This window comes from Nannospalax galili, unplaced genomic scaffold (genome assembly GCF_000622305.1).
Source record: "Nannospalax galili isolate Female #2095 unplaced genomic scaffold, S.galili_v1.0 scaffold940, whole genome shotgun sequence".
Classification (NCBI taxonomy): Eukaryota; Metazoa; Chordata; class Mammalia; order Rodentia; family Spalacidae; genus Nannospalax; species Nannospalax galili.
In genome coordinates this window covers 1222838-1237618 of record NW_008346079.1, presented here as the reverse complement: position 1 = coordinate 1237618, position 14781 = coordinate 1222838, and the positions used below count along the sequence as shown (strand labels likewise).

At 50.7% G+C, this 14781-nt stretch overlaps 1 protein-coding gene across 2 annotated transcripts in view; it reads right to left on the bottom strand.

The window, feature by feature from the left end:
- Larp1 (La ribonucleoprotein domain family member 1) overlaps window positions 1-14781 on the bottom strand; it is a 59936-nt gene that overhangs the window by 7028 nt on the left and 38127 nt on the right. For both annotated transcript variants that reach the window (XM_029567935.1, XM_008842343.3), the window contains 10 exons: window positions 14561-14723; window positions 13645-13789; window positions 9094-9268; window positions 8808-8977; window positions 5938-6330; window positions 4964-5087; window positions 4664-4869; window positions 3987-4093; window positions 2858-3009; window positions 576-720 (listed from right to left, as the gene is read on the bottom strand). In XM_029567935.1, the coding sequence (XP_029423795.1) occupies window positions 576-720; window positions 2858-3009; window positions 3987-4093; window positions 4664-4869; window positions 4964-5087; window positions 5938-6330; window positions 8808-8977; window positions 9094-9268; window positions 13645-13789; window positions 14561-14723 (1780 nt within the window). The remainder of the gene's footprint in view (window positions 1-575; window positions 721-2857; window positions 3010-3986; window positions 4094-4663; window positions 4870-4963; window positions 5088-5937; window positions 6331-8807; window positions 8978-9093; window positions 9269-13644; window positions 13790-14560; window positions 14724-14781) is intronic.

Sequence of the window (14781 nt, the reverse complement as noted above, 5' to 3'; positions counted from 1 at the left end):
ATGTAGACCAGGCTGGCCTTGAACTCAAAGAGATCTGCCTGCCTCTGCTGGCGAGTGATGGGATTAAAGGCGTGTGCCACCATGCCGGGCAATTAAAAAACATTTTATTTATTGTTTTTATTTTATGTGTATGTGTGCATGCGTTCAAGCCAGCCCGGGCTACCACAGCAAGACCCTGACTCAAAACAAGATGCGTTAAATAAATCAGAGTGCATCCACATACCATGAGACCATGGTACCCAGGCGATGAAAACGAGTTTACCTAAAGGTATGGAATGAGCCGCATATAAAGCATTTGTTAAAACCGGGGTGGGGGGCACTAGGTACAAAAGACCCTGCAAAAACGAAGGCCAGCTTTGGTGTAAACAGGAAGGGGCTGGTTCAGGAAAGGTCCACAAGATTCTAAGTGCTGGTGCCTGGGGGAGGGCAGGGATGAGAGGGACACTTTCTACTACAGAACCTTTTAAACTATGAGATCTCAATAGGTACATCCGCGAGGGATTTCCAACTCGAGTGTGGACTCACTGGCCCCACCTGCCCTCAGCACAGCCAGGGTCCCGGCCACACTTGCTCACCTGTAGCCTTCTTTGGCGTCCTCCAGAGCCAGCTGCTTGAACTCTTCATACATCTTTTTGTTGAAGTGATCTCGGAGGAAGAAGGACCAGAAGCGGAAGAGGGTGTTCATCTCCTGAGACTGGCCGATGCCCAAGCGCTTCCGCTCTGTGGGAAGACAGGACAGGGGTCGGGTTAGGCTGGTTCTCTTGGCAGGGCTGACCGTACCCTAACTATTTGGTAGGCCTTGCTGGGTGGTACTGCCCCTGCCCTGGCCGCTCCTCTAGTTCAGTTTCTCAACTGCTGTCACTCAGAGGAGGGAGCAGAACAAGGCCCTGAAAGCACAAATTTAAACTACCCACTGTCAACACGTTGACATGTTAATGTAAAACAAGCATGCATGCAGCATGCAGGGCAGCCAACAGGACACTGTGATCTTAGCACTTGGGAGCTGCAAGCAGTGGTTCAAAGCCAGATCTGGCTACATAAGAAGTTCAAGGCCTGGACCTCATGTGACTGTCAGAGAAGGGCTTTGCATTGGATCCTCAGCACCATGTAAAAACCAGGTCCACACTATGCCTATCAGTACCCTCAGAGAGTTTGTGTAGACAAACAGATCTGTGTGTGTGTGTGTGTGTGTGTGTGTGTGTGTGTGTGTGTGTGTGTGTGTGATGTAGACAGACAAACAGATCCCTGGAGCTCTCCAGTCATCCAGGGTGATCAGTGACCTTGAGGTTCAGTGAGACACTGTCTCAACAAGTAGAGTAGATGGGAAGAGGGAAACCCTGTCCAAAAAAAAAGTAGAGTAACTAAACATACTCATCAACCTTTGGTCTTTACACCCCCCGAAACATGTGCACACACACGAACATGTACATCCATGTATGTGCACCAATAACAAAAGTAAAAAGTTAGTAGTAAGAGCCAGGCAAGGTGGTGCATGCCTGGAGGCAGGAAGGTCACCACAAGTGTGTTTAAGGACAGGCTGCTAGGCTACATTGGACCCAGGCGTGGTGGCACAGCACACACCTTTAGTCCCAATACTCGGGAGGCAGAGGCAGGCAGAGCTCTGTGAGTTCAAGGCCAGCCTGGTCTACACAGTAAGTTCCAGGACAGCTGGGGTTACAGGGAGACCCTGTCTCAAAAAGACCAAAAAATAAATAAACACACACAAAAACATGGAAAAAAGACAAGCTATCTAAACAAGAGATTTGCACCTAAAATATAAACTGTCACTCAGTGATGAAGCAGCAACCAGCTAAGAAGAGGATCTGAGCAGTCCACTCTTCACCAAAGGCAGGATATGAACATTCAGGAACAAGGCAAGCCAGGCCCTGAAGGAGACACCACCTGGGGCCTTCTGGAACCATGCTGCAAATCTGAAGGAGGCAGAGAAGCCCAAGCCCTAATCTCAGAGGTCAGAGACCGACATGGTGTCCACCATGGAAAACTCCAGGTTCCTCAAAAGGTACCGAAATGCAACCACCAAAGCCTACAGTGCTGAACACGGCCCGTGAACTGCATGCTAGTGAATGTCTCAACCAAGCCACCGCAGACTCACCCACTCCCATGGCAAGGAAACCTGGAGGTGTAAGAACCAAGAACCCAGCAACCGAGTCACATCTTTACAGTTAAGCTACAAAGGAGGTATTTCACTGGCTGGCACGTCCTCATGGCACCTATCAGAATCTACAACTTTAAGGCATCTCCTGTGACCAAAACAAATCCAAGAACATCCACAAGGCTCTCTCCTTCCACAGTGCTCTAGAGCAGGCAACCCTGCTTACTGCAAAGGGCCAGAGTCAACACGTGGGCTCTGTAGGCTACAGAGTCGCCACGACTTTTCCCTTCCTACAACAACCTCTTCATCAGACGAGCTGTCTGGTCTTTGGAGCCACCCAATGGTCTGGTACACACCTTCACCTGGCAAGCCCTGCTCTGGAGACAGTCTGATCCTGCAAATCTTGAGTGGGATCCGGGGCCACCCTGGCAACACCTGTCCTTTCCTATGCCAATGAAAGAAGATCGAGGGACGGAGATTCTGGGTGCTCCATTCCCTTAGCTCGCTGTACTTTAAAACTGAGTGTTCTTTTATTTTAGAGTTCTACTATGGCACCCAGGCTGGTCTGGAACTGAAGATCCTGACCTCAGCACCCCGGGTGCTGCCAGCACAGGCGTGAACCACGCCCACCATGCCAGTTCTTACTCTAAGGTCAGGAAAAAGCCACCTGCCTCCTGCCCCACGTCCACCATGGGGGGGAGGTGATTAAGCAATGCCCAGGGATTCAGCCCCTCCCTCACTCACCATTAAGGCACCGCCTCCGATACTTGTGGTAGACGTGCTGCGTGAAGCCATTTTCCTTGAGCAGCTCATGAGAAGGATGCTGGAACTTGGGCAGCGACTGGGGGGTACAGCCATAGCTGCCGACCGCAGGCATCCCTTCTGAGGGGCTGGAGCTACAGAAGCCAAAGAATGATGGTTCCACCAGGCACTGGGTTCTGATTACAGCCCCATGCCAGGGTTAGGAGGGGTCCCTCTGACCTCTAGGAACCAACATGCAGTCTTGTGCTGCGATGGCCCTAACCCAGAGCCACAGGGACAGCAGCCTTGGAAGGGCTGAGAGGCTGCTGAGTCGCACAGGGATGGTACTGCCAGCCAAGCACTGCTTGGTGGAGGGAGCTGCCAATGCCAAAAACGAATTCGTGACATCATGCTGTCCGTCTGTATTTCTCTCAAAACCTTCTAGTCCTTGCTCTCTCTGTGGGAGCAGCACACAGGTGGGTGAGGGAGTGCCGGTCCTACACGGAGCAGCTGCACGCAGGGGGAAAGGGATCTGCTTTTCTTTTTCCTCTGGTGCTGGAGATGGAACCCAATCTTGGGCACAGCAGGCATGCAGCTCCCACTGAGTACATCACCTCAGCCCTCCATGTCTAACATCATGGCCATTTTTTCCCAAGCACGCAGTAGACAGTAATGTTTAGAAATCAAGTCAGAGCTGCTCTTTCCCAGCAATCCCAAATCGGCCCCACACAGCCATGACAGCTTTTTAAAAAATATTCTATTATTTTATGTATGACTGCTTTGTCTACATACATATAAGTATACCACATGTGCCTGTGTCTGTGGAGACCAGAAGAGGGTGTTGGATCCCCTGGAACCCAAGTTATGGAACGGCTGTTAGCTGTTATGTGGGTACTGGGAACCAAACCCAAGTCGTCTGGGAGAGAAGCCAGTGCTCTTAACCACTGAGCCGTCTCTCCAGCCTGGGCGTCTTTTCTTTAGAAATAAGCTTTCTCGTTCCCAGGCCCTGGGCTAAGCTTCCCAGACTGCTGCATTTAGATATCCAGGTCTTTAGTTTCAAGTCTTCCCAGTCTGGTGGGTGCCATGCGCTCTCACTTGCCCCGCTAGCAGCCTGACTATCCTGGTCACATACCTGATGGATGCAGTCCTGGGCCTGTGCTCCCGGGAATCCATCACCCAGCCCACGTGACTCTCCAAGGGGGGGTTTGAGCTGTGCCTTGTCTTCCTTTTTCGAGGCATCTGTAAGGATGAGTCAGTCCAGCACTTGCCACCTGCACTCCTACAACTACGACCGCATCAAGACATCCTTCACATCCAAGTGGTACATTCAGCTTTACAAAAGTATTTTCCTGTCTGGGGGGAACTAGTGATTGAACCCAGGGCACTGGGCACTAGGCAAGGGCTCCACCACTGAGCTACCCACAAGCCCTACAAAGCATTTCCCAATCTCTCCTCTCCCTGGAGGTTCACAGCTGTGAGATTATCACAGACGAGGAGGTGGAGGCTCAGGAGTAAGGATCTCCTCAACCTCTGCAGGTCTAAGGATCTCCTCAACCTCTGCAGGTCTAAGGATCTCCTCAACCTCTGCAGGTCTAAGGATCTTCTCCTTAACCTCTGCAGATCTAAGGATCTTCTCCTTAACCTCTGCAGATCTAAGGATCTTCCTCAACCTCTGCAGGTCACGCCACACTTGGTCCATTCTATAGACCCGATGGCTCAATCCCTAGTGCGGACAGTCTGTGGTGACCTGGCACTTTCTGATCTCAAGGGACGGCACAGACGGGAACCACGCCAGCAGGAGAGCCTCACCTTGGCGTCCAGCGTTCGGCCTTCTTTCACCACTGGGTAAAACCGTGGTGTCTGACTGGAGTCTTTGAGCTGGGGAGTCCGGGGCGTGCGGGGAGTTCTGGCATTGCGGTAGTTTGGCGACTCTGGGACAGTGGTTGGTAGAGAGCGGGCAATGGTGGAGGGCTCGGGAGCACCGAACAACTTGTTGGCCAAGGCGTCCGTAGGAACTGCAGCAGCACACCGGGGTCAGTACACAGGAAGTCCCTGACGAGGGGCCACACCTCTCAACCCACGGTGGGCCTCAGGCATCACACCCCTCACCTTGTTGGAACCGGGGTGGCCCAGGAGGAACCTCCTGGTTGGGATCCACAGGGGGCTCAGGGGTCAGCGTGTCAAACTGCTCACGACTGATCATGTTGACCTTCTTGAAGTTCTCGACTTCTTGCTGCAGTGAGGCAGGTGAGGAAACCAATCAACAAGCTGCTCTGGCTGGCTCAGGAGCAAGCTGGCAAGGATAGCTCCCTGTCCGCAGACACAGATTCTGGTCTCCATCACCTAGGCACCTACCTTGGTACAAGGGCACTGATCCCAAAGAGATCAGGGCCAACTGCTCCCGACCCCGCATGATACTAGACAAGTCAGGCAGCAGCTGCCGAGACTTTGCTGCAGATCGCCCACTTCCCTCAAGTCCCTGCCCAGCACATCTGGACAGTGCCGGCCACTCTCACCTCCCAACACTCCGAGGCTCATTACAGGACCACCCAGCACCAAACACACTCAGTCCAAACACCAACAGCAGACGGTTCCATTCTCCATCAGGAAAGCCCCTTAAAAAGCCTTTTAACTAGCCGGGCGTGGTGGCACACGCCTTTAATCCCAGCACTCGGGAGGCAGAGGCAGGCGGATCTCTGTGAGTTCAAGGCCAGCCTGGTCTACATAGCGAGTTCCAGGACAGCTGGGGCTACAGGGAGACCCTGTCTCAAAAAGACCAAAAAAAAGCCTTTTAACTATACACATTCCTGATTATCTAAGATTAGAGACGACATTCTGACTGATCCTCAAGTGTCTGGCCAGCTGTTAAGAGACCAGATAGGACAGTCCCCAGCCCACATGCAGTTTACAGGACCCACATGGCTTCTCTTGCTCATAACACCCTGGTGACGACCATCACTTGCCCCTCACATGCAGACAAAAGGCTATGGACAGAGGTACCCACCCACATGGTCAACCAGCCTTCCTCTTCCCCATATGTCACAGGCCCCCAGGCCCTCAATCACACAATATTCACGCCTCACCTTGATCTGAGAATACTCAGGTTCAAACTTCTCAGTCCACAGGTCTTGTTCATAGTAGAAGAGACCATCATTAATGACCTTGGCCAGTTCAGCACTCATCTTGGCACGAGAGGTGTGGTTGCCTGTGCGATCCCCCCCAGGGTGCCGGCGCATGTAAGGTGGCGTTTGGGTGACGATGAGGATCTTGTTGACATCTCGGTCATCAATCTCATAGTCAGAGTCCTCGTCGGACCAGGCAGTGAATGTATTCTTCCGCCCATCCATCTGCTCCATCTCCTCGTCAAACAGGAAGTCGAGCTCTTCCTGCTCCTCCTGCTCCTTGGACACGGGCTGCTGGGAGGGAAGCTGCTGAGGTGGAGCCGCTGGGTGTGAGAACCTGGGTTCCTCCGACTTCTGAAACAGGGACAGACCCCGAAGGGGAATGACCAGGGGGTCCTTGGACCAGGCTTCCTAGTCATCCCACAAGACGCACTCTAGCCCCTGAGCCTGGGGCCATCACAGCTGTAGCCCTGGTAACACCAGCAAATCACAGGTGTCCTCCCTGGACTCAGACTCATGAAGAGACTCCCAAAGAAGCCCAGTTCCTCCAATCCCAGCTAACACACAATCACTCATGAACCTTCATGCCTACACAGTACCTACTGGGAGTAGGCACACAGCACGGCTCAGCTGACCTGTCATCCATCTCTCTACTGAACACCTCACACAAGAAAGCAGCTCCGAGGCCTTTTCTCCTACGTTCGGTACTAGACGGGGTCCCACTTACAGCAGATGTTGTAACAATTTCTTGAGTGTGCATCTACCCAACAGTACCAGGCTCTGTAAGAAAAGCCTGGACTTAGTAAGACTGGGTTCCTGGACTTAGGAATGTCACAGCTCAGCGGGAGAACGTCAACCAGGGGACATCTGCAGTGTGGTGCGGCAAAGGTTCTGAAGAGGTCTGTGATACACACAGGAGGGAACTCAGCCAACCTGGGCTGGGGTGGTGAGAGAAGGCTTCTTGGAAGAATAGGCCACCAGAGGAGGTAGGCAGAGACACAGCAGGCTAGACAGCACAGACGGCATGTCCCAAAGGCAGGGACGAGAAGGCACCTTCTGCCAAGAACTCCGTGGTGAAGGACTAAACGTTCATGACACTGGAAGCCGTCTCCTGCTCCGTATATACCCAAAAGGCAATTCCCAGCTATGCCAAGGGCTTCCCACAGAACTCCAGACCATTTCTTTTCAGGTTGAACACAAGCCATGCAGGAGGGGTGGGGCTACGCCTGGTTCCCATCTTTCCAGAGCCTGTGCAGTCTGCAAGCCTGGCCTTGGAAGGCATGTTGTTCACTAGCAACTTATATCCTGGCTGAGGTCAAGACCAGTGCGAGACGTTCTGGGAAGGAGGAGACTGAGAAGGGGAAGGGACAGACAAGCCAGTCGTGCAAAACACATAAGCAAGCACGGACGTTTACAGAAGACAAGCCCAAGGTCATCTGAGGCCACTTCACATGACCCAAACCAAAGGCCTCCAAAGAGGGATGAGGTTGGAAGGTGGCGCTGAATTCGAGGCTTAGAAAGGAGATGGGAGGGGCTGGACAGATGGCGCAGGGGTCAGAGCACTGACTGCTCTTCCACAGGACCTGGGTTGGTTCCCAGCACTCATATAGTGTCTAACAACCGTCCAGGGGATCTGACGCCCTCTTCTGACCCCTGTGGGCATTGCACGACATGAGTGTACTTACATACATGCAGGCAATATGTTTATACACATAAAATAACAAAAATAGTAAAATTATTACTTTTTTTTTTTTTTAAAAAAAGGGCACAGTATTTCAGCCAGGCATGGTGGCACACGCCTTTAATCCCAGCACTTGGGAGGCAGAGGCAGGCGGATCTCTGTGAGTTCGAGGCCAGCCTGGTCTACATAATGAGTTCCAGGCCAGCTGGGGCTACAGGGAGACCCTGTCTCAAAAAGAATTAAAAAAAGAGACAGTATTTTGAGTTTGAGGTCAAAGCACGCAGCACACACTAAGCAAGGCCCCTGCATCTACATACCCACTGGTTTGCTATTTATAGAGCCTTTCCAAATCTCAAGACAGGGAAACCAAGATCTTGATATAATCAACTGACTTCCCAAAGCCACCAGTCACCAATGGAGGAAACTTACACCCTCTCCCTGGCCTCTCTGCCTCCTCTGAGCCTTCCTGGGGGCCTTACACACGGAAGGCCAGGGATAGATACAGACCAGGGATAGATAGAGACCAGGGGTAGAGACCAGGGGTAGATAGAGACCAGGGATAGATAGAGACCAGGGATAGATAGAGACCAGGGATAGATACAGACCAGGGGTAGATAGAGACCAGGGATAGATACAGACCAGGGTTAGATACAGACCAGGGATAGATAGAGACCAGGGATAGATAGAGACCAGGGATAGATACAGACCAGGGTTAGATACAGACCAGGGGTAGATAGAGACCAGGGATAGATAGAGACCAGGGATAGATACAGACCAGGGGCAGATAGAGACCAGGGATAGATAGATACAGACCAGGGATAGATACAGACCAGGGGCAGATAGAGACCAGGGATAGATACATACAGACCAGGGATAGATAGATACAGACCAGGGGAGATACAGACCAGGGATAGACAGATACAGACCAGGGGCAGATACAGGGAAAAGGTTCTGAAAACGGAGTCCCAGGGTCAGGTAAGGCAGAGCGGCAGTGAAGAATTAAGAAACTAGGCAGCTGCTGCATGGCCTTACCCCGGGGAAGAGCCACTCATGACTTCACAGTCCGGTATCCTGGGGGAGGGACCCCAGAACGAGAACCAGGCTGTTATCCACACTCTGCATTAAGACCCAGAACCTGGGCCTTGCTCACCTTGGGCCGTGCGGGTGAGGGCCGAGGCCTTTTCTTCACTTCAATCCAGCTCTCGGAATCCAGGTCTGGAAGGCTGGCAGACAAGCCCTTGGGCAGTGTCTTCAGGTTGCTGACCTCCTCTGTTTTGGTTGGCACTGGGGTGACCGCACGGGGAGAGCCAGGTGCTGACTCTGAAGGGAGGGGAGGAGAGGTGGGGTGCTCACTGGCCTAGTCCTTTGTAGAACAGTCCTGAGGAGGCTGCTCACAGGAGGACAGGAAGACATCTAGCTGCCACCGGGGCACCTACCTGTCTCCTTCTGGTAGTGCTGCCGGGGAACAAACTCTGGGCAGTTGAGAAGCTGGGAGAAGTCGGTCTGTGAATAATCCACTATTGGGGGGCCGGGAAGGGGCCACTTCTCAGGCTCTTCCCTCCGACGGACTTTTTCCTCAACGATCTCCACCACCTTGCTGTCCTTTAGGGCCTGCAGGGAAGGAGGAGGCACAAGGAGAAGAGTCATGACTAGGGCAGCTAGAGATCTGGAGAAACGGGGACAGCTGGGTCCCTAAGAGCCAGGTGCTGGGTCCAGGCCAGCAGCAGAGGCAGAACATGAGAACTAAAACCGCGGCAAGGCCAGGTGTGGCGCACACTTTCAACTCCAGCACCCAGGAGGCAGAGGCCGGTGATCTCTGTGAAACTGAGGCCAGCCTGGTCTACATATTGGGAGTAAGGCCAGGGAAAGAGGCATATTCAAATTCTGCTGTTAAGAACACAAAAGGTTGACTCCTGGAGAGCAAATTAGGCGGCATCTTGCAAAACAGCACTGCATTCACCCTGGGGGGTCAACATCATCCCTCCAGACACCTGAAGGGCAGAAAAACCAAAGCTATGAAGCTGAGTGCGCAGCACAAAAGAACGGAAACCATCACAGTATCTAAAGGCTGATAACAGCAGAGGGTCCACAGAACAGGGTGGCGGAGCAACTCAAGACAGAAATGGGAGCACCTCTATCTACTCCCCAACATTAGCACCCAGGTATCCAAGTGAAAGCAAAGTATGAGTGGGGCAGAAAGGTCTGCCTGGTGCTCACCAGAGGGGCAAATACATTTGAGGCACTGGGGGGCGTCGTCTCTGAGACAGGGTCTCCCCGTGGCCCAGACTTGTCTGGAACTCGCTATGAAGAGCAGGCTGGCCTCAATCTCACAAAGACTCACCTGCCTCTGCCTCCCAAGTGCTGGGATTAAAGGCGTGCGCCATCACAACCAGTCTAATAGAATATTTTTTAAAAACTATTTTAGGGGCTGGAGAGAAGGCTCAGCAGTTGATGAGAACTGTTCTTGCAGAGGACACAAGTTTGAATCCCAGCACCCACATAGCAGTTAACAACTATTTGTAGCTCCAGTTCCAGGGTATCTGACACCCTCTTCTGACCTCAGGCATTGCACAACACAGATGCACTTTTATACACACATACATATAAAAATAATAAAAAAAAAATAGTTCAGCCGGGCGTAGTAACACACGCCTTTAATCCCAACGCTCGTAAGGCAGAGGTGTATAAGTTCCAGGACAGCTGGAGAGCTGGGGCTACAGGGAGACCCTGTCTCAAAAAGACCCCCCCAAAAAACCACACAACCCTGTTTTACTGGGCTTTTTTTTGTTGTTTTTGTTTTTTTGTGGGTAATATTCAGTAAGAAAGTGAAACAGGGTTTCATGTAGCCCAGGTTGACCTTGAACTTGATCCTCTTGCCTCAGGATCCTGAGTGCTGGGATCACTGGCATACACAACCACTCCCACACCCCCACACCCCATTGCCAAATGTAAGAATCCATAAAAGGCAACTAGAAAGATGGCTCAACGGTTAAGAGTGCATACTGCTCTTGCAGAGACAGGGCTGGGGTTCAATTCTCAGAACCATACCAGCACCTATAACAAACAGCCTGTAATTCCAGCTCTAGGAATGCAATGCCCTCTTCTGGCCTCCACAGGTACTGCATTCACACTCACTCACTCTCACACACACACACACACACACACACACACACACACGCACGCACACACACGCTCACAGATTTTATTATTTATTCTTTTTGGTTGTTTTGTTTGAGAAAGGGTCTCTCCCTATAGCCCTAGAATTCTCACTATGTAGCTCAGGATGGTCTTGAACTCAGAAGCCTGCCTCTCCCAAGTGCTGGGATTAAAAGCATATGCACCACACCAGGCTCTTCATGTACTTACAAAAAAAACAAAAAAATCTTAAAAAAAAAATGTTTACACATGAGTGTTCTGCCTGTATGCATTTAAGTACACCTATACATGCAATGCCTGCAACACCCACAGAAGCCAGAAGGGGGCATCGGATCCCCTGGAAATGGAGTTACAGACAGCTGTTAGCCACCATGTGGGTGCTGGGAACTGAACCTGGGTCCTGTGCAAGAGTAGCCAGTGCTCTTAACTGCTGAACCAGCTCTCCAGCCACCAAATAAAATAAATCTTTAAAGAAAATTAAGAAAAATAGGTTATTGCCTACGTGAGGTGAATGCATCAAAAAAAGAAATGAACGCATTTTAAGTGAAGATGTCCAGCTTGGGCTCCAAGTTCCAGGCCAGCCAGTGGTACATAATGAGACCCTGTCTCAAGACTTATATACCATGGAGAAACTTCGAAGCCATGTGTTTTACATAAATTTTTAAAAAAGAGAGAAAAAAGAAAAGAAGATTACAGGGAGGGATATAATCCCCAAAACTTGAGGGAAAAGTCAAACAAATATATATCAAGCTAAAGACACAGCCACACACAAAAAAAATTAGGATTTGTAATCACAGCCACATGACCATATGAATTAGGGAAGAAAAACAAAAGTGACTTTGCTGTGGTGGTAGGTAGTTACGTGAATAGCGTGCATCTCTGTGGATTAAAGCAAAGGGTGCAATTGAGAATTTTAGGCATGAAATGAAGGAGAAGCACAGATACGATATCCTTGGCACCAGGTAAGGACCCGGCATTTCTGCTAATATTTGATCAATAATAATCTCATCTGTCTTACCTAGAAACAAGGACCAACCAAGTTGTGATAAGCACCCTGTCTCAGACTGTGGCAGCTCAGTTCAGTTCCACTACAAAGGGCCGGAGATGGTTCAGTGGTTAAGACCACTTGTGGCTCTTTCAGAATTCAGTTCCCAGCATTCACATGGTGGCTCACAGTCACCTGCAACCTCAGTTCTAAGGCAGCCAACATCCTTTTTGCATGCACGTGGTGCACATACATACACGTAGGCAAACACTCATATACACGAAATAAAAACAAGTAAAATCTTAAAACCAGCACCCAGTCTGAACAGGAGATGTGCAGAGTGGACTAGGGCTACCCCAAGCAGACACAGGATCAGTGATCTCCAACAGTGAACTTGGAAAACGCACAAGTGAATCCACAAGCCTGTAGCACACAGATGCCAATAGTAATAATAATAAAAAAGCCCTGAAGTCCGCCCTGACGTCCCACCAGTCACCTCAGAAGGGTGTGAAGGACCAACATAAAAGTCCTGTAAACTGGGGCAGAGAGATGGCTCAGCAATTAAGAGCACTGGATGCTCTTGCAGGAGACCTGGATTCGAACCCTAGCACCCACATGGCAGCTAACAACTGTCGGTAACTCCAGTTCCAGGGGATCCGACAGCCTCTTCTGTCCTCCGCGGGCACTGCACGACATGGGTGCACTTACCTACATGTGGGCAATACATGCATACACATAAAATTAAAAAAAAAAAAAAAAAAAAAAGTTCTGTAAACTGAGGTCAAGCCCACTGCCTCTCCTGTTCCATCCCTTAGTAAAGGGGACGATCAACAAGCCAAGTCCTTGTAAGCTAGTAAGTGCATGCTGACCGGTAGGACCAGAGGGTCGCTGCTTTGCAACCTAATGACATTTAAAAAAAATTTTATTTATGTTTATGTGTATGAGTGTACTGCTTACATGTTAGTGACAAATGTCATCATGCAATGCCTGAGGAGGCCAGAAGAGGGTGTCAAATCCCCTGGAACTGGAGTTGCAGATGGTTGTTAGCCACCATGTGTGCGCTGGGAATCGAACCCAGGTCCTCTGCAGCAGTAGGCAGCGCTTAACATCTGCACCGCACAACCTAACGAGGTTACATGCAGTGACTGTCCCAGCAGTCTGTCTCACAGGAGACACAGAGGTGGAATTTTACATGCTTTGCAAAGCTTTCTGGAAAAGGAGGGAAAACCCTATAAACATGTCTGGACACTAATTTACCAACTCAGCATGACAGATGAACGTGCACGAGGACATCTCCTTCCTACAGGATACACAACCCTCCAGCTTTCAAGGCCCACTTTATCCAAGAAACAAATTTTAAGGAAAGAGAAGGGGAGAAAGGTTCAAGGCCCACTTTATCCAAGAAACAAATTTTAAGGAAAGAGAAGGGGAGAAAGGTGCAAGATAACGTTGGGGCTCATATGAGTTCTGGTCTTCACCAACTATTATAAATAACTTTTGGATGGGGGACAATTGGGTAGAAACTGCAACTGGCAGGACATTCGGGATGAGTGATAATGATATTGTGGTTGTGCTTTTCAGTGACTCTTTACAGTGAATTATCTGTATGAAATACTAGGTTACACTTTAAAGCAGGAGGGCAAGAGAAGGAGGGACAGGCAGGGACTCACTGAATCTACTCCTCTAAGAGCCTCAGGTTCCGTAAGAAGAGAGGCGAAGAGCTAGCTAACCTCAGGCCTCCAGCAGAAGCAGTCAGAGGGACTCTGCTAGGGCTTAGCCCCAACTCCAGATTCACAGGAAGGACCTTCCTTTCTTCTGAACCCTCACCTGTGACACTAAGACATACCTCAAAGATGAGTGAGATATCAGTGGTCAGGGCCTGCACGCGGTGAAAGGAAGCAATAAGTGTGATGGGAAGGAAGCCGTCCACGTCCATTTTCCGTCTGAGGAAGAAGTCTCGCTCCAAGTTGTCCACACTGAAGTAGTATTCACTGTGCGGAAAGACACATCACTGAGGGGCTGCGGACTTTCCCGGCGCCTATCTGCTCATAGAGTAAGTGTGTGTGTGTGTCTGTCTGTCTGTCTGTCTGTCTCTGTCTCTCTCATACACACACACACACACACACACACACACACACACAAACACAGTTAAAGGGCCTAAAAGAAACCATGATCTGCTACTTGAGTTAGCTCATCCCTCTGCCCTTCAGCTCAGGGATTTGCCTGGTAAACTAATCCTCCTAAAAACCCAGTTCCAAGATGGTTCTGCTCCTAGAACACTTGGAGTACATGCCACTAAACTATGTGCTTCCCTGTATGGCCCTCCCCTGGTCCAGGAGCAAGACGTCAGCGTGGGTAAGAGCAAAGCGTTACAGCCAGAGCGCAGGGCAGACTGCCGCTCCATCACAGTACGGGCCTGAGAGACCCTGCTCGTGGACATCAGCTGGCATAAACTGCAGGGTTGAATAGCACTTAGCCAGGGCTCAGCTCAGGCAGCGCGGCTGTCAGTGATAGTTTCTAATTTCCCTAAGTTCAGTATCTAGAAAAGGAGAAAAGTTGCCCGGCATGCCTTTAGTCCCAGCACTCGGGAGGCAGAGGCAGGAGGATCTCTCTGAGATCGAGGCCAGCCTGGCCTGCAGGGAGACTGTATCTAAAAACCAAAGGAGGAAAGCCATCTCTGACAGATCAGGAGGGGCTCAGCCGCCAGGCCCTCGACCCTGCTCTGCGCATCTCTGGCCCCCGAGAAGAACCTGTGCACTCACATCTGGCGCTTGATGTAGTCCTTGAGCAGCTCCTGGTCCACATTGTAAAGCTCGGTGCTGCTGACATTGTCAAAGTAGTAGGTGATGTTGTTCATATACTTGGGAGTACGAGGCCCCTCGGTACCGTCAAACTTCCGGTAGCCGAACTGGTAGTCAAAATGGGCTAGAGGGGGAACAGGCATCATGAGAGTGAGATGACACCTGCCCACCCCCCATCCCCA